An 18,853-nucleotide genomic window follows, 5' to 3' on the forward strand; every position below is an offset into this window, starting at 1 on the left:
TACACAGGCCTGAATCACAAATGGGAGGTAACCAAGAAAGGATAAGGGGTTGCTTTTTGGAGTGGTAAAAACATTCTGAAATCAGTCATGAGGGTTGCAGAACCCTGTGAATATGCTAACACTCACTGAATTGTATACTTTTTTTTTTTTTGAGACAGAGTCTCTCTGTCGCTCAGACTTGAGTACAGTGGCACACTCTCGGCTCATTATTACCTCCACCTCCGGGGTTCAAGCCATTATCCTACCTCAGCCTCCCTAGTAGCTGGGATCAAAGGCACGCACCACTACACCTGGCTAATTTTTGTATTTTTAGTAGAGATGGGGTTTCACCACGTTAGCCAGGCTGGTCTCGAACTCCTGATCTCAAGTGATCCTCCCACCTTGGCCTCCCAAAGGGCTGGGATTACAGGTATCAGCCACCACACCCACCCCTAAATTGAATACTTTTTTTTTTTTTTGAGATGGAGTTTTGCTCTGTCACCCAGGCTGGAGTGCAGTGGCACGATCTTGGCTCTCAGCAACCTCTGCCTCCCAGGTTCAAGTGAGTCTCCTGCTTTCTGCCTCCGGAGTAGCTGGGATTATAGGTGTCCGCCACCACACCCAGGTAATTTTTTGTATTTTTAGTAGAGATGGGGTTTCACCATGTTGGCCAGGCTGGTCTCCAACTCCTAACCTTAGGTGATCCACCTACCTCAGCCTCCCAAAGTGCTGGGATTACAGGCCATAAGCCACCACGCCCGGCCAATTGTATACTTTTTATTTATTTTTTTACCCAATAGCAAATAACCAACCAATGAATTGTATACTATTTATTTATTTTATTTTACTTTTTTTTTTTTTGAGAAGGAGTCTCGCTCTGTTGCCCAGGCTGGAGTGCAGTGGCACGATCTCGGCTCACTCCAACCTCCGCCTCTCGGGTTCAAGCAATTCTCCTGCCTCAGTCTCCCGAGTAGCTCGGATTACAGGAATCTGCCACTACACCCAGCTAATTTTTTTGTATTTTTAGTAGAGACAGCTTCACCATGTTGGCCAGGCTGGTCTCGAACTCCTGACCTCAGATGATCTGCCCACCTCAGCCTCCCAAAGTGCTGGGATGACAGGTGTGAGTCACCTGGCCCGGCCACACCCTTCTTTTTTTACAGACAGGATTTTGCTCTGTCACCAAGACTGGAGTGCAGTGATGTGATTATAGCTCACCGTAGCTTTGAATTCCTGGGCTCAAGCGAACCTCCTGCCTCAGCCTCCTCAGTAGCTGGGATGATAGGGGTGCAACACCATGCACAGACTTACTTCTACCCTTATGCCAAACACAGCAAAGAACTGAAGTGAAGCCAAGGACAAAGGTAGCTACTTGGACCTGCCCAGGCCAGTCTTCTGACTCTAATAAACCACAGTTTACCAGACTGCAGTACACCACCAAGTCTGTAACCAAAGCCCCAGCTGGAAATTAAGAGTCTCTTTCACTGGGCTTGTCTGTGCTCCTATTTTTCTCCAGAACCTCACAGAAGGCATCAGGGAGGGCAGGATTGGCAGATTCAGAAGACTGTGTCAGCTGGGCGTGGTAGCTCATGCATGTAATCCCAGTACTTTGGGAGGCCAAGGCGGGCAGATCATGTGAGGCCAGGAGTTCCAGACCAGCCTGGCCAACATGGTGAAACCTGTCTCTACTAAAAACACAAAAATTAGCCGGGCATGGTGGCAGGCGCCTGTAAACCCAGCTACTCGGGAGGCAGAGGTTGCAGTGAGCCAAGATCGCGCCACTGTACTCCAGCCTGGGCGACAGAATGAGACTCCACCTCAAAAATAAATAAACAGGCCGGGCACGGTGGCTCACGCCTGTAATCCCAGCAGTTTGGGAGGCCAAGGCAGGCGGATCACCTGAGATCAGGAATTCCAGACTAGCCTGACCAACATGGAGAAACCCCATCTCTACTAAAAATACAAAATTAGCCAGGCATGGTGGCGCATGCCTGTTATCCCAGCTACTCGGGAGGCTGAGGCAGGAGAATCACCTGAACCTGGGAGGCAGAGGTTGCGGTCAGCCGAGATCGTCCCAAGCCAAGTTCGCGCCACTGCATTCCAGCCTGGGCAACAAGGGCAAAACTCCATCTCAAATAAATAAATAAATAAATAAAAATAAGGAGCCTGTGTCCTTGCCATTTTTGTCCTCTCAACACCACCATCCATAGCTAGAGTTACTATTTGTTGAGGGCTTATTATAAACTAAGCAGTTCACACAAACGATGTCTGAGGCTCGTAAGACACCTACAAGGTACGTATTATTATTTCCATTTTACAAATTAAGAAACTGAAACTCAAAGAGGTTAAGTAACTTGTAACTGCCTCACAAGCAGTGTCTTAAACTCCCAAATCTCCAACTGCCTACTGACCATTTCCCTCAAGGGAATGTTGTGGAGATTAGATGCAAGTGTATATAATGTACTTAGCACACGATGCATAGCAGTTCCTCAATAAGAATGTTAATCATTAGGCCGAGCACAGTGGTTTATGCCTGTAATCCCAGCACTTTGCGGCGCTGAGGTGGGCGGATCACTTGAGGCCAGCAGTTCAAGACTAGCATGGCCAACATGGAGAAATCCTGTCTCTACTAAAAATACAAAAAATTAGGCCAGGCCCAGTAGCTCACACCTGTAATCCCAGCACTTTGGGAGGCCGAGGTGGGCGGATCACCTGAGGTCAGAAGTTCGAGACCAGCCTGGCCAACATGGTGAAACCTGGTCTCTACTAAAAATACAAAAATTAGCTGGGTGTGATGGCACGCACCTCCAGTCCCAGCTACTCGGGAGGATGAGGCAGGAGAATCGCTTGCTGGGATTACAGGCGCCTGCCACCACGCCCAGCTAATTTTTCTGCTTTTAGTAGAGATGGGGTTTCGCCACGTTGGCCAGGCTGTTCTCAAACTCCTGACCTTAGCTAATCCTCCCACCTCAGCCTCCCAAAGTGCTGGGATTACAGGCGTAAGCCACTGTGCCTGGCCGAGAGAAATACTTTTTCTAAAGGCCTCCTCAGTAAACTTCTACTTATATCTCAGTGGCCAGAATTCTACCACAAAAAAACTCCCTCTCAAAAAAAACAAGGAAAAAGAAAACGCATTTTTCTCAGAATAAAAGGAAAAAAAAATAGAGAGAGGAGGGGACTCAGACTCAGCTGACACTAACCTTTTTTTTTGAGACGGAGTTTCGCTCTTGTTGCCCAGGCTGGAATGCAATGGCGCGATGTCGGCTCACTGCAACCTCCACCTCCCGGGTGCAAGTGATTCTCTTGCCTCAGCCTCCCGAGTAGCTGGGATTACAGGCATGTGCCACCATGCCCCACTAATTTTGTATTTTCAGTAGAGACGGGGTTTCTCCATGTTGGTCAGGCTGATCTCGAACTCCCGACCTCACATGATCTGCCCACCCCAGCCTACCAAAGTGCTGGGATTACAGGTGTGAGCCACTGGGCCTGGCTGACACTAACCTTTTATACTCTGCCCTAAAACCTGCCCCTTCTTCTTGCCTGAAGATATGGGGCAGCAGTATCATAACTATGAAGAGCCACATGCCAATAATGGCAGAGCAGGAAAACAGCAAATCCCTGAACTGTCCAGGTCTGGACTTCTTGTTACATGAGAAAAACTAAACTCCTATTGTTTAAGCCATTTGTAGTTTGGTTGCTGAATGCAATCCCTAACAAACACAGGCTCCGCCCCATTCTAAAAGATAACCTGGGCTGCAAAGCGATATTTGGGATCACCTAAGCCATGCCTACATAACAAGAGTGCAGCCTCAGAACCACAGTATGACCAAGGAACACAGCACCTCAACAGTGAACTTTTTTCAAGGGACCAAAGCCTACAGGGAAGCAACACAAAAAGCACAAGCTTGTTTATCTAACACTTTCCAAAGGACAGGGTGTTCTAACCAAACAACGTTAGTACCTCTCAGTGTAAGTTAATAAACTGCTAACTGGTTTATCAACCAGGTTCTTGTGGAGTTGATCCAATGGTATGTATGTTGTTCTTTAAGGATCAACTTTCACTATAATTACTTATTTAATTGTTTACTTTCTCCTCTAGACTATAGGCTCTGTGAGAGCAGGGACCATATCTATCCCATTCACTACTCAGAATGCAGCCCTAAGCATAGTGGCTAGTACAAAGTTAGCTGTGAATAAATATTTTGCAAAGAATTCACTGAATCAATAGATGACACACACAGAAAAATCCCCCAATGACTCACTCTGGTGAAGTGATAAAATCCAAAGGGTGGGACTGGGAGCAGTGGCTCATGTCCGTAATCCCAGCATTTTGGGAGGTTGAGGCGCGCGGATCACCTGAGGTCAGGAGTTCGAGACCAGCCTGGCCAACATGGTGAAACCCTGTCTCTACTAAAAATACAAAAATTAGCTGGGCATGGGGGCACGCGCCTGTAATCCCAGTTGCTTGGGTGGCTATGGTGCGAGAATTGCTGGAACCCAGGAGGCAGATGTCACAGCGAGCTGAGATTGTGCCACTGCACTCAAAAATATAATAATAAAAATAAAAATTCAAGGGGTGGGGGAGGTGTGAGAAGCTCCCAAAGCTGGTCTAGCCCAAGTACTGTGATGTCCATCAAGAACAAGCCACATTAGGAACCAGCTCAAAGAGGCTGTTGGTTTCTCCCTCTTGTCTCTGGTACACAGCACATCTGATTCATTCTTTTTTTTTCTTAAGACAGAGTCTCGCTCTGTCATCCAGGATCTCAGCTCACTGCAACCTCCACCTCCCGGGTTCAAGCGATTCTCCTGCCTCAGCCTCCCAAGTAGCTGGGACTACAGGCATGCACCATCACACCCAGCTAATTTTGTATTTTTAGTAGAGACGGGGTTTCACCATGTTGGCCAGGCTGGTCTCAAACTCCTAACCTCAGGTAATCCGCCTGCCTCAGCCTCCCAAAGTGATGGGATTACAGGCGTGAGCCATCACGCCCAGCCCTGACTCATTCTTTAACCCGAGAGCCATTCACTTTACCTTGTCCTTGTCCATGACAACACTGGCCACAGGTCCAAATGCTTGGAAGTACTCAGAGAGCTGAGCAGAATCCACATCCCTGGGAAAGCCACTGACAAACACACTTCGAAGTCCCTGGGCCTTTCTCGCAGCTCGTAGTTCTACGAGGTGCCGGTGCTTTCTGCCTCCCAAGTGGGCATCAAGGCTGGGTCCTGCAAAGACAAGCGTGAGACAAAAACATGCAAAGCACTCTTCGGCGTGTCTGCCTTTGCTCTCTGCATACCTAAATCTTACTGATCCTTCCAAGCCACAGAAACTGTGACCTTTGAATAAAAAAAGTCCTGGCTCCTTTCACCTTCCTCTCTTATACATTTGTCTAAATAGTATTCTTTTTAATTTATTTTTTTTAAATGGAGTCTCACTGTCGCCCCCACTGGAGTTCAGTGGCGCAATCTCCACTCACTGCAACTTCTGCCTCCCAGGTTCAAGAAATTCTCCTGCCTCAGCCTCGTGAGTAGCTAGGACTACACGCGTGTCTCATCACACCCAGCTAATTTTTGTATTTTTAGTAGAGACGGGGGTTCCCAGGAGAACTGGCTACACTATAAGTATTTTGTTTATTTTTACTTAAAGAACAGTATGATAGTAAAGTATTTCTTTTTTTTTTTTTTTTTTTTTTTTTTTTTGAGACAGAGTCTCGCTCTGTCACCCAGGCTGGAGTGCAGTGGCGCAATCTCGGCTCACTGCAGGCTCCGCCCCCCGGGTTCCCGCCATTCTCCTGCCTCAGCCTCTCCGAGTAGCTGGGACTACAGGTGCCCGCCACCACGCCCGGCTAATTTTTTGTATTTTTAGTAGAGACGGGGTTTCACCGTGGTCTCGATCTCCTGACCTTGTGATCCGCCCGCCTCGGCCTCCCAAAGTGCTGGGATTACAAGCGTGAGCCACCACGCCCGGCCTAGTAAAGTATTTCTTAAACCACCTATTTGTGCTAGGTAGAGATGGAAAGAAATTAACAGGTAACTTATCCAGGTCATCTACACAAGAACTAAAAAAATTTGGATCCTGGAATACTTCATGGATCATCTTTGGACATGGTATGATATAGTGATGTCAAAGGCAGGATCTGAAATCACATTGCCCAAGTTCAAATCCCAGCTCTGTCAAGCTGTGTGAGACCCTGGTCAAGTTATGAAGCCTCACTGTGCATCAACTTCCTCAGATATAAAATGGAAATAACAGTACCTAGCACCTCACACACAGGTATTATTCAAATATATCACTTGGCAGAGAGAGTCTGGTACACGATAAATGTTGAAAAACTAGCCGTTGCTGTTATTTTATTGAGTTAGCTGCTTGATGTCACCAAAGTAAATGTGGGGCCAAGGAAGACTCCTAGGTTGCTGGCTTGGCTTACTGGATGAACAGTGATAGTGCCATTCACAGTGAAAAAGAATGGAAGTAAACCCTGTTTAGGGAACATTGTGATTCCAGACTTCAAAAGTAGGGCTGGGCACACTGGCTCATGCCTGTAATCCCAGCACTTTGGGAGGCCAATATGGGAAGATCGCTTGAGGCCAGGAATTGGAGACCAGCCTAGGCAGCATGGTGAAAACACATCTCTACAAAAAATTTAAAAATTTGCCAAGTAGGCTGGGCGCGGTGGCTCAGGCCTGTAATGCCAGCACTTTGGGAGGCCGAGGCGGGCGGATCATGACGTCAGGAGATCGAGACCATCCTGACTAACATGGTGAAACCTCGTCTCTACTAAAAAATACAAAAAATTAGCTGGGCGTGGTGGTGGGCGCCTGTAGTCCCAGCTACACGGGAGGCTGCGGCAGGAGAATGGCGTGAACTTGGGAGGTGGAGCTTGCAGTGAGCCGAGATCATGCCATTGCACTCCAGCCTGGGCGACAGAGTGAGACTCTGTCTCAAAAAAAAAAAAAAAAAAAAAAAGAAAGAAATTAGCCAAGTATGGTGGTGCACGCCTGTAGACTTAACTACTTGGGAGGCTAGCCAGGGGTATGGTTTGAGCCCAGGAGGTTGAGGCTGCAGTGAGCCAAGATCACACCACTGCACTGCAGCCTGGGTGACAGAGCAAGACTTTGTCTCAAAAAAAAAAAAAAAAAAAGTGGAATTTGAAATTAAAGTGAACCCCTTGTCTGTCATACAAGAACCTTGTCTATTTTTCCAAACCCACCTTCTGTCTCTTCCTCACTGGTACCTTATGGTCTAGTCATTCATGCCACCTATTTCATCCGTCCCCGCCTTTGAGTAGGTCCTGGATAGGGCTTCTCTGATTTAGTTACTGATTCTCTGTGGTCCCACAGTTCTCCAAACATATCTATAAAGCACTGAAACTTTCTCAATCTCTAGACGGTGAGCTTCTTCATCTCTGAACCCCCTTCCCACACCCTAAAGATCAGCAGAATACCAGGCACAGAGCATATGTCCAATAGATGATGGTTAAAGAAGTAATAAAACAAACTTGCGTTGTGGAGATTTCATATACTGAGGAGGAGTGTAATGTGGTGGGACTTTCCCGACTCTCCAAATCCCCTCGGACTTGCTGAGTAAAAACGGAGGTGAGAGACCCTACCAACCGACTTGACAGGAACGATTACCTATAACCCTAACTTTCGCCAGGATCAAAAGACGAAAGCCCGCAACCACCCCCGGGTCCCTCACTAGCCACCGCTTACGGTTGGCTGTAGTAACGTGGCAGAGGCAGCAGCGGAACCCCCCACGCGGCAGCGATTCGACATCCGAATCCACCGCCGCCATAGCGACTCTCCTGTACCGACAAAAACACAAGCACCTCTGCCACCACCGGAACCCACTTCTCCAAAGCTCAACGCGCTCGGAAGCAACTTCCGCCGGTCCGATAGGAAGTGACATAAAGTCGTTCAATTGCGCGGACACACTCCTCCGGAAACCAAGCTCCTTCGACTCTGGGTTCCGTTCCTAGCCGCTGTCCAGTCCCCGCCCGTTTTAGGAAAAGCCGCGCGTTACAATGCTTATCTGCATGCAGTAAGCCGATTGGTGTGCTTTAAGCTGTTCAAACGTTGATTGGCCCAAAGCATCGTGAATATTCATAACAGCAGCCACAAAGACCGGCGCCGGGTGGCATCTTGGCTGCAGCTCCTTCACCCCGCAGTAGACACCCGTGCGTCTGTACCCTCGACCCTTATTTACCCGACGAATAAAGGCGAAGGATCGGCGGCTTCCAATCCTTTGCCCTACAGAGCCCAGGCTGTCCCTGGACTTCCAACCTTTTCAGGGCTGTTACCCCCTCCTTCCGCCCCCTGTCCTCTCGCAAAACGGGTGCTCTGCAACTGCTTCTAGCTCTGGTTGGGGAGCTCTGCCACCATCGGGAACCTTCCGGACTCCACGAGGTCCCTGGAGCCAGGCCCATTCCTTCCGCAGTAGTGGGCTGCGTGGTGTACTCCGGAGGCGCCAGAGCCACTGGCGCACCTCAGAGCAGTGTGACAAGACAAAACCGGGTGCCGGTAACTGAGTGAAGACACTGGAGGGGGCGAATGCTGTCAACCCCCACCTGGTATAATTGTCAGTTCGTCCCAACACCGCCAAGGTGTAGGCTCAGGACATGGAGGGACTACGGGAGCTGGGGATGCCCTAGGGACAGGGACCATAACGAGGTGGAGAGGACTATCAGATGGGCTCAGCAGCTTGTGCTGTGGTTATCAGCCCACAGCTTTGAATGGCGCAAAGAGCAGTGGACCTAAGGCAGACACCAAGGTCTTTGACCTTGAGCAAGTCACAACTGCTGAAGCTGTTCCCCATCTCTAAAGGAAGTGCCCAAGGAGCACATAGTAGGCTGACCTTCTTGTTCTCTGTCCTAAGGTGTTCCTTCTAATGGGCCCAGCTCAGGCATCTAATCTCAGTGTCCCAAACCTTTAAGGCAGGAAACGGTGCTACAGTGGATCAGGATATCAAGGCAGTTGCTGAGACTGGCCTTGAGGATCCTGAAGCAGCAGGCTGTACACATACACCCAGAGGTGCTAGGGTGGTTCAGTGGTAGAATTTTCGTCTGCCAAATACACCACACAGCTAGGTGAGGGGATCCTCCTATAACCCCACCACCACCATCGAGGGGGTATACATGTTACCCTGGCTGCTAGCAACTTCCAGAATTCCTTAAATAAAAGGAAGAGGGGAGTAAGAGGTGGGAAACAGAGGAAGAAACACCCCCATTCCTCTTTCCTATGGAGGCCACCAGTCGCCCAGAAAGCTCATCTCAACTCCTTTGAATGAATCTGGGCCAAGATGGTTCTTGAGCTCCAGCACCACTGGGAGCTGGGGAGCAGTTTGGGTCCCACAAGAAGGCTAGCTGGAGCAAGCCGCCTTGGTCCAGGCTGCATATCTCATAAAGCTGTTCCCAGGGCAAGAACCATCTGTACCTCCTTTGTTGTCCTTTGTCCTTTATTTTCCCTCTAAAAGACACCCCCAGCACACACACAACACACATCCATGGCAAAGAACAGCTGAGCCAGGAGAAGCTGAAGAAAACAGCTTTTTATTTGTTACTATAAGAACCAATTACAGAATCCGAGGTTAAAAAAACGGACAAAAGATCTTTATTTCTGAGAACTGGCGTACAAAAGGCGGAGGGGGAGGGGAGGGAAGGAAAGAGCGAGCGTGGCCTGGGGTTGATGCCAGCTTAGGGGCCTCAAACTCCAATTAGGAAAGTCCGGACACCGGACAGAAAGAGAAACCCCCAATTAGGAAAAAAAAAAAAAAAAAAAGACATGGCAGTGCACACCCCCCTCCCCCAACCAGGTACCACCACCTGTTATCTGTTTACTCTTCCCCTCCCCATCCCCTTGCACAAAGGGAGGCAAAATTTTTAAAAAATTAAAAAACCCTCCCCCCAAAACTGTCCAAGACATCTGTGGGTCCTACCCCCCAAAACAGGCTAGGTTCCCACATGGGCCAAGTTCCTGCAGTCTGTCCTCCATCAGCAAGCATGGAGGCATGAGACAAGTCTTGAGGTGGTAACACCAGAGGGCGCCCAACCCCTCCAGGGACACACACTCACTTGGTCTCTTCCTTATTCACTCCTCACTCCCTTCGACACGAAAGGGAAGGGAGGTTTGGGTGCCCTGGGCATCCATCCTCTACCTCTCAGCCCACCTCCCTTCCCCACCGGTGCTCAGTCCTCCAGGACAATAGGCTCATTGGTGCTGGCAGGATGTGAGGGTGCAGGTAGAGGGACAGGGGGCCGCACTGCAATCAGCGTTGGCTTCACCTTCAGGGGCAAGTTGGGTCGGCGAGCAGCTCGCCGCATTTCCAGATGGGTCAGAGCCTTCCGTAGGGCCCTGGCCAGAAAGAGCAAGTGGGAAAAAGAAAAGGCTTGGAGAACACTAAGACCTCCAGGTGAAGCCCCACATTCCACACTGCAATTCTGCCTTCTGGCCCATTCTTTTCTGGCATCCCCACCCTGCATCCACAACCTTCCTGGAGCTCTTGCTCTGACACTCCTACTCCCCACACTCACCAGCCTGGACTGTCCCTCTCAGCCCCTCCCATGGTAGACTCCCTACCTGGTATCCTTTGTGGCCACAAACACCACAGGATTGGGGGCATCAGCTGGGTTTAGTTTCTGACGCTTGGCTGCTGGCTGTGAGCTTGAACGAATCCCTGAAGCCAGAGGCCTTCCATTGGCAGAGAAAGGAACCCCTGCCCCTGCCATCTGGAAAAGGGGTAGGATGGCACAATGAGGGAAGGGAACCTCTCAGACTCCTATGAGAAACAAAAGCCCACCCAACTCAATTTCGCCCACCGCTTTCTGTCAACTCACAGTCTCATAGGCCCGTTTCACCATAATGCCCCCCAGTCCCCGGTTCTGGGACAGCTGGTTTCTGTTGATCGGTGTCTTGGTACCCCGAGGTGTTTTTGGTTTCAGGGGTGCCTGGGCCACTGGAAAAAAATAGAAAACTTTCGCACCTTTTCTTCCCTATGCAGTTTCCCTTTGTTACTTCCATCTCTCTTCCCTGGACCAGCAGTTTACCTGGGCATCCCCAAACGTAGCAATGGGGGAATGTCCTGGCAAGCTATCACTAGTATTTCAAATACCAGTATGACCTTATCAAGTCAGTACAGTAATACTGAATAGTTTACAAAAAAAATTATTAAACAACAAAAGTACAGTTTGTTAGACTAAATCTCTGAGGATACTATGAGGAAAAAAAAAAGCAAGGGGAGGGATGTCAGACAGGGAATGGACTGGGAGCCTGACGCCACCCTCACTGGTCCCCATCCCATACCCAGATCTTTGACGATAGTTGCCAGGGGCAGCCGCACCAGAGGGTGAATCTTCAATGGAGTCTTGGCGGCCTTAGGAAGTCGAATGGAGCCTGGAGAACAAAGATGAAAGCTTCTGAAGGACTTCACCATTCAGGTCTCCTCTGAGGCCAGAAGCCAAGTGTAATCTTAAAAAAATTATCTGTGGCCTACTATCCCTCCTGTTATTAGACATCTAGAGAAACAATGGTCCCTGGGCAGAGCAACCCTAAACCCACCACCAGCCCCACCACTCCCTGCCCTTACACTCTGCTTTGATGGCATTGGCATTGATAGGAGCATAAGGCCGTCGGGCAGCCCTCCTTGGCTGCAATAGGTCCCTGCACATGCGTCTGGCAAGACGGGTCAGCTTTGTGGTCTGAAGCAGGAAAGTTTGCCTGTTCTTAGCCAGTAGCTTGGCCCGGTTGGCGCTGGTTGTGTAAGGAGAGAGACTTTGAGCTTCAGGTCTGGACAAATGACCCCTTGAGTGTGGCTCCTAGAAGAAGAGCATAGGAAAGAGCAAGAGCACAAATCAGCGCTGAGGCTCCCTTCTTTCTTCCATTCCCTGCAGGGGACAATTTATTCCTGTCTAATCTCTTTACTGACCTCTTGGCCTATGTGTCTCCCCAACCAGCATCAAGCACCCCCTGCCCATCAAACCATCACCATATAAAGAGTTGAATATTCTGGCCTTCACCTAAGCTCACATCAATATGCTTACTGCTCTCCCCTGCTTTTCTTCCCACTGATCCTTACCGTGGTGCCCCGAGTGGCCCCCTCAAGCTGAGTTGGGGTCTTAAGTCCCCCATATTTCTTCCAGTAGATCCAACAGGAAGCACAGAGGCGGCACTGCATGTTAGGTGGGCCCCAAGCATACCACTGAGCAGACTGTGTGGCTGTAGAGCATGGAGAGGAGGGGGACAGGGAAGAAGCATGCTACCTGAGCCCCACAGATTCTTGGGCCACAGCAGGCCTTCCACCCATCCCCACCATCCCTGTGCCCCTGTAACTCACTGTGGCAACTCTCACAAGTCAGGCCCTTCTGAAATCCAGCCCCATTCATGCCAGGTTTTGAACCCACAGAAATGATCTGGTTAGGGTTTGGCTTAGTGCTAATGGAGAAGGCGAGGAGAAAGGAAAAAACCCAAGAAACTGGTCAAGGAAAAGAATCAATTTCCACTCTCAGTGTGCCCCTACCTCCTGCCCACCCCCAATCACTGAGGAAGGCACAAATTAGGGGAAGGGAAGGAAAACACTCTGGTCTCCCCTACCCACCACACTTACTAGGTGGGGATGTAGACCTGTTTCAGTTTGCTGTCTGCTTCAGCAGCTTTCAATCTTTTCTGTAAGAAGGAAAAAAGAAAGAAAAGGATCAGAGCCTCATAGCAGGGAGAATGTCAGCAGGTAGCCTATGGTCCATCCTCCCCAGCCCAGAGATACCTGCTGAATATACCGGTCTGTGGTTTTCCACATGTAATAAAACTGGACTATGCTGGCAAGTGACTTCCAGGGTAGCTACGAGGGGCAGAGGGAGGAAGAATGAGCTGGCATCTGGCCCCAGGTCCTGGTTCCCTCACCTGTCATCTCTCCCACCTCTCCTCCTAGTGCCATCCACTTACAAAATCCTGGCGAATATCATTGAAGTCCTTCCCATACTTCTCTAAGGCCTCCTCAAATAGCATGGCCTCTGAGGCTGACCATTCCTCCATCTCATCCCGACACAGCACCGGGCCTCCCTGGGGTACCAGGGTCGACATGGCTTTAGCCAGGTCATAGCCGTTCCTTTGCAAGGTATCCATGGCGTGAAACTATGGGGAAGATGGAGAGCAACTGAGGACCTGAAACTTTTGGCACCACTCCCTTCCTGTTCCTTAAAACACTCCCACTCCCGGCCAGGCACGGTGGCTCAAGCCCGTAATCCCAGCACTTTGGGAAGCGGAGGCGGGCAGATCACGAGGTCAGGAGATCGAGATCATCCTGGCTAAAACGGTGAAAACCCGTCTCTACTAAAAATACAAAAAATTAGCCAGGTGTGGTGGCGGGTGCCTGTAGTCCCAGCTATTCAGGAGGCTGAGGCAGGAGAATGGTGTGAAACCAGGAGGCGGAGCTTGCAGTGAGCTGACATTGCACCACTGCACTCCAGCCTGGGCGACAGAGCAAGACTCCGTCTAAAACAAACAAACAAACAAAAAAACAAAAAACACTCCCACTCCCTCAGAGATACCCTCCTCTCCTGTCCCCAGGCTCTGCAAGTCCCCAGAAAGCCCAGCCTGCCCAACTACCCACCAACTTCTGCTCACCAGGGTGATATCTCGGGAGGCAGCAGCTGCACTCATGTGCAAGCTTGGCTGCCGAATGGAGCTGCTGCAATCTAGGGCTCTTGCAAAGGTTCCCACGGCTCTAAGGGAGAAATTGAGAAGTCAAAAGCGAAAAAAAAGTCAAAAGCCCAAGTGGGCTGGGAAACTAAGCCAGAGGAGAAAGACGGAAAACATCCATGGCAATGAAAGAAATAAAGTCCATCTCTAAGAACCATGGGACTCAGAACAATGTCCACACCTCCCCCAGCCCATCTTCCCTATCCACCCACCCCTCACCGGGCCACCACGAGAAACTGGTCGATCTGCCGGTCTGTGAGAGGGTTGTCTGGGTCCCAGACCTTCATCTCCATCTTCTGTTGGTTCCGATTATCAGATTCTCCTGGAGAACAGAACAATGGCATCAAAAGGGAGAGGGCAGGGGGAAATAGTTGGTGTCTTTTCATTCATAATAACACCTCCTCCCTCTTCTTCTGCTTGGATTCTATCAACTCTCCGACTTCTCTTCCCAACTGTTCCCATTTTCCCTTTTCAGGTTCCTACGGGCCCATTCTGTCAGGGTCATGGCAGAGAGCCCTGCAGATGGTGCACTGCACAACCCCAGGTGACGCCATTCACAGAGACTATAATATTAAAGTGCCCCGGGCCGGGCACAGTGGCTCATGCCTGTAATCCCAGCACTTTGGGAGGCCGAGACGGTCGGATCACCTGAGGTCAGGAGTTCGAGACCAGCCTAGCCAACATGGTGAAACCCTGTCTTTACTAAAAATACAAAATTAGCCAGGCCGGGCGCGGTGGCTCACGCTTGTAATCCCAGCACTTTGGGAGGCCGAGGCGGGCAGATCACGAGGTCAGGAGATCGAGACCACGGTGAAACCCTGTCTCTACTAAAAATATAAAAAAAAATCAGCCAGGCGTGGTGGCGGGCGCCTGTAGTCCCAGCTACTCGGAGAGGCTGAGGCAGGAGAATGGCGTGAACCCGGGAGGCGGAGCTTGCAGTGAGCCGAGATCGCGCCACTGCACTCCAGCCTGGGCGGCAGAGCGAGACTCCGCCTCAAAAAAAAAAAAAAAAAAAAAAAAAAAAATTAGCCGGGCGTGGTGGTGCATGCCTGTAATCCCCAGCTACTCGGGAGGCTGAGACAGGGAGAATTGCTTGAACCCCGGAGGTGGAGGTTGTAGTGAGCGGAGATTGTGCCATTGCCCTCCAGCCTGGGCAAAAAAGAGCGAGACTCCGTCTCAAAAAAAAAAAAAAGAAATATTAAAGTGCCCCTTGGAACTAGATAACCTGGTAGCCGTACAGTCTTGTCCTGTAGCTTACCCTCTGCTAGGCGATCTGGGATCTCAGCTTGGTATTTGCAACCAACTCTAATCTCGCCCTGATCAGCTAGAAGTGTCTTCTGCACAGGGTCAAACACCAGTGAGTAAAAAAAGCAGTCCTGGAGTTGGGGAGAGACAAGGTAAGCAGTGCAGCAATCCACATAGGCGGCAGGGAGGGAGGTGTATCTGAGTTTCCATGACCGGCAGTCTGGCAACCCTGTACCTCATCATTGTCCTCCTTTCCCCCTCCCTTTTGCGGGCAATACCCATTCCCCTCACTCTTCTCTCAACATCTCTTTCTCACCTCCTTTTCCAGGTACTGGCTCAAGATATCTGTCTCATTCAAGAGGGTCACACTGCATTTCCCCCTATAGGAGAGAGATTGGAAAACCCAGGTGAGCCCCACTCTCCCTCCCCACAGCATCTCTCAGTACCACCTCCTTCTCTCCATCTTCTATGTAAGTGCACACAGGCTATGCTGGCCCCAGTTGTCCTGTACCGTATGTGGGTGGCTGGTAATGATTCAAATTGCCGAGAAAGAAAAAGTTCCCGGTGCTTCAGTTGATGGCGCTGCTGCTCAGACACCCCTGGCTGCTTTGATTCCTCTTCAAACTCCCCTGGGAGATTAAGGAGGAAGAAACCAAGTCAGAAATGGATGCAGAAAGACAACACCCTGGAAACTCTAACTCAGGGAAAGTATTTCCTATCTCGGCTGTTTTTTTCTCACATTTCCCAAGCGTCTGACTTCTATACCCTTACCCTACCAGCTTTCCTTCTTAGCTCTATGCCCCATCATAGATGCTCCCAACTCTATCAGTAATGCTCTTAGGGAAGAACTGCTGAAACTATGAAGAATGCTGTAGAAATACATCGCTACCCAGCTGCCAGTACTCAGACACCAAAGTCCACAACAGGCCAGCAAGAACATCACACTTGTCTCTTTCTTGCTAAACCAGCCTGAGGTCCAGGAACTCAAGATGAAAAAATACCACACAAGACTGTGTTTACCAGTTCTTTCCAATTTCAGGAGACTCTTTGCTCTAAAACATCACATGCAGCCCTAACTATCCCTCATTTTCTACTTGGCTAATAATAGTTCCTGGGGTTTCCAAGGACAACACCTCTCAAGCCAGTGCCAACATCTTCCTCCCCAAGGAGCTGCAGCTTGCCCTGAAACCTAGCGGAAGGGGTTAACCTGGCTAGGCGCCAACCAAAGTGGGAGGGGGCAGAAGAGCCTCAGCCCCAGGCTCATTGGTGCATTGTTCCCAACCTCAGGGAGAAGGGGGGGTTGTGCAGTAGTAGGCTCCACCCCTCGCTTGTGTGCTCCGGAAACCCTGTGCTAAGGCAAGGGGGACCACACCCCCAACACCCCTTCTGATTGGACAAGGCCAAGGTCAGCCCCTGCCACATGGGGCTGGAAACCCTAAAGGGCCAGGGAACTTGGTAAGCCGGGCTCCTCTTTAACCCCTTCTCACCCAGAGCAGTCTGAAAAAGGAAAATAATTTAGAAAGGTGGAACAAAAGGAAGGAAAAAGAAAACCAAAGCAGGAAAGGAAAAAGAAGCTAAGGAAAATATGTTTTTTAAAAAAAGAAGATGAGACCTTAAAGAGAATGAAGATAAGGCAAAATGAAAAGGGAAAGATGTAAAATGGACGGGGGCAGGCGGGGAAATGGGCGAGGTGAGAAATTAAAAAGTGCAAGAAAACTTCCAGCCATCTTCTAACCAGGTACTCTCACCACCTTGTGATTACAAAATAAGCCTGCTTCTCTGTTACGCAGGCTTCTCAGTACAATCTCTTCCTCTTCACGTTGACCTTCGATCACCACCTACTGTCCCAATGTACCCCAAACTGCCCCCCTTTAGAAAAGCATTGTTTCTCTAAAGCTCGTTCTCATACCCTAAATAAACGTTATCATCTCTCTCTTACTCTCATACACAAACCATATTATGGCTTTCCTTATCACAATCTCTCCACCCTGCTTCCAACCCCAACGTGTAAAAACAGGCCTTCCTCCTCAGGCCAGGCATTTCCCACCCCCAAACTCACACCTCTGCCTTGGGCATGCTACCAGGGGAAATACCTGCAGGGACATGCCCAGGCCTCAGATCATGGGTAGGAGGAAAAGAAAGGGATGAAGATACTCACTGGCATTACTATCAGCCAGGCTGTTGAGGCTACTTGAAATGTCCCTGCGCCGGAAAAGACAGACAACCTTTGCCTCCACATTTCCATTTGCAGTCTAAGGGGAAGAAAAAAACAAAAACAAAAACAAAACAACGTAGCAGTGAAAACTGATCATCTGGGAACAGAAATGCACAAAGAGACAAATAACAGTAAGTTTCAGAGGGACCTGAATTAAAAAGCCCAAGAAAATATGAGTAAAGACTTACATTCAAGGACAGACTTCCAAATCCCTTTCCTTTGCCCCCAAGAGGCAGAATAGTAAAGTTCCTGCTAACCTCTCAATAGCCTTTCCTGAATACATCCAATGAATGAATGAATGAATATGAATGGGTACTTAGTATAGGGTCCTCTCTTCCACCAGAAGTTAGAAACCTCAGAAGAGACCACTGGGCGAGGGAGGGAGAGGGATTCTGCTCCACTCACCTTGTTGAGCTCCTCAATCCGTCTAACCAGGTAAGGATTGCTGGAAGAGTTCTCAAAATAGACGTAATCTGTAAGGGAAGGGAGGGGGGGAGAACCACGCAGATCAGAGGAGATGGGAGACGCAGAGCACCAGAGTAGGAGAGAAAGTTGGCCTGAGTGCATCAAAAGGAGATAAGGATTCAGGTAGAGAGGGCGCTGAGATGTGAAAGTGGACAGACTAAGAGAAAATAAGGATGTCCCCCATCCCCACCACACCTAGTTCTAAAATCAGATCCTTTACTCAAAAGACAGCCTTAAGAAACACGCAAGAAGCAGGGGTTCCCCTGCAGTCCCCACAACTCAGCGATGAGTTGCACCCCAGTCGCGGCGAAGTAATTGCTCGCTCTAGCGCAGGGCCCCTACCTTTTCGAACCGAGGCGCACAATAACGCCTGGGAAGAGGAAACCTCCGGGCGGCTCCCCCGCGGTGGCAAAGCCGTCGCCCCAGCCCCTCGCGTTCCCTCCCTACCCTGTCAGCTCCTTCGGAACCGGTTTCAGAAGCCCACTCCGTGCCCCAGGGAGCCCCCGACACAGCCCTGAAAGTGCCGTCGGGGCTGCCCGCAGCTTCTCTCTGGGAGTCTCGGCGCCCTGCCGCGTCGCGGTTCCCCGCACCCTCTGTCCTCGTCTCCCGGTTCCGGTTCCGGTCCGTGCTCCGGTCCACGCTGCCCCATACGCTGCGCCTCGCGCCACTCGGTGCCGAGCCCCTCAGGTCCCGACCCCAACCTCTCCCGCCCCGGGCCCCATACCCCTGCGCCCGGTACTCACCTCCCACCCGGTACATGTTGGCCGCCATGGCCGTTCCCGCCGCCGCCTCCGGCCGCACAAAGGGGTCCGGGAGGCTCGCGGGGGCAGGGCTCGGCTCGAGGCAAAGCCCCGAACGGTGGGCTGGCGCTTCGAGGGAGTCTCACTGGGGCCCGCGCAGCCGGCACCTCCGCTGCCTCAGCCGTCGCGGTTCATCCCGGCCCGCGCTGTCGCCGCCGCAGCTATCGCCTCACTCCTGGGACGCTGAGGCTGGCCCCCGTCCGCTCGGCTTCTTCCGGAACGAGCTCGGCTCCTGCCAGGCCAGAGCCAGGCTCCAGCTACCCCCGCCCCCGCGGAGTCCCACTAGTCGTTGGGCTCTGCCGGCCGCAGGGAAGGCTTGCCGGGCCCGCCTCAGGGTTCGCCTCCTTCCGGAACACCTTCGGCCGATCCGGAGAACAAGGCCCACTGCTCGGCTCAGGTCGGAGAGCGAGACCCCGCAGATCGGCTACTTCCGGAAGAAGTTCGGCTCCTGTCGGCCAATCGC

At 50.8% G+C, this 18,853-nt stretch overlaps 2 protein-coding genes across 9 annotated transcripts in view; both read right to left on the minus strand.

Annotated features, from left to right (window-relative positions):
- The window catches only part of TUT1 (terminal uridylyl transferase 1, U6 snRNA-specific), a 17,921-nt gene extending 10,004 nt beyond the window's left edge, over positions 1-7,917 (minus strand). For 4 of the 5 annotated variants that reach the window (XM_030810963.1, XM_003274079.3, XM_030810965.1 and 1 more), the window contains exons 1-2: positions 7,690-7,917; positions 5,012-5,202 (exon numbers count right to left, since the gene is read on the minus strand). In XM_030810963.1, coding sequence (XP_030666823.1) covers positions 5,012-5,202; positions 7,690-7,885 — 387 coding nt within the window. In that variant the 5' untranslated portion in view covers positions 7,886-7,917. The remainder of the gene's footprint in view (positions 1-5,011; positions 5,203-7,689) is intronic. The other variant, XM_030810962.1, reaches the window with a different exon arrangement.
- Positions 7,918-9,503: 1,586 nt separating this feature from the next.
- MTA2 (metastasis associated 1 family member 2) lies at positions 9,504-18,776 on the minus strand. Of its 4 annotated transcripts, none has more exons than XM_003274077.4 (18): positions 18,334-18,776; positions 17,531-17,598; positions 17,069-17,162; positions 15,422-15,539; positions 15,227-15,290; positions 14,924-15,041; positions 13,885-13,987; positions 13,591-13,690; positions 12,910-13,098; positions 12,731-12,805; positions 12,575-12,633; positions 12,305-12,402; positions 12,047-12,186; positions 11,558-11,786; positions 11,275-11,364; positions 10,809-10,927; positions 10,552-10,700; positions 9,504-10,326 (listed from the first exon to the last, which is right to left on the minus strand). In XM_003274077.4, exons 1-18 carry the CDS (start codon positions 18,359-18,361, stop codon positions 10,161-10,163), a joined length of 2,007 nt encoding a protein of 668 aa, XP_003274125.1. In that variant the 5' UTR covers positions 18,362-18,776; the 3' UTR covers positions 9,504-10,160. The 4 variants fall into 4 exon arrangements, with proteins under 4 accessions (XP_003274125.1, XP_030666828.1, XP_030666827.1 ...); XM_030810968.1 differs by having other exon boundaries at positions 17,933-18,427; XM_030810967.1 differs by lacking the exon at positions 18,334-18,776 and having other exon boundaries at positions 14,924-15,002; positions 17,531-17,914.
- Positions 18,777-18,853: the final 77 nt, after the last annotated feature.

This window comes from Nomascus leucogenys, chromosome 4 (assembly GCF_006542625.1).
Source record: "Nomascus leucogenys isolate Asia chromosome 4, Asia_NLE_v1, whole genome shotgun sequence".
NCBI lineage: Eukaryota > Metazoa > Chordata > Mammalia > Primates > Hylobatidae > Nomascus > Nomascus leucogenys.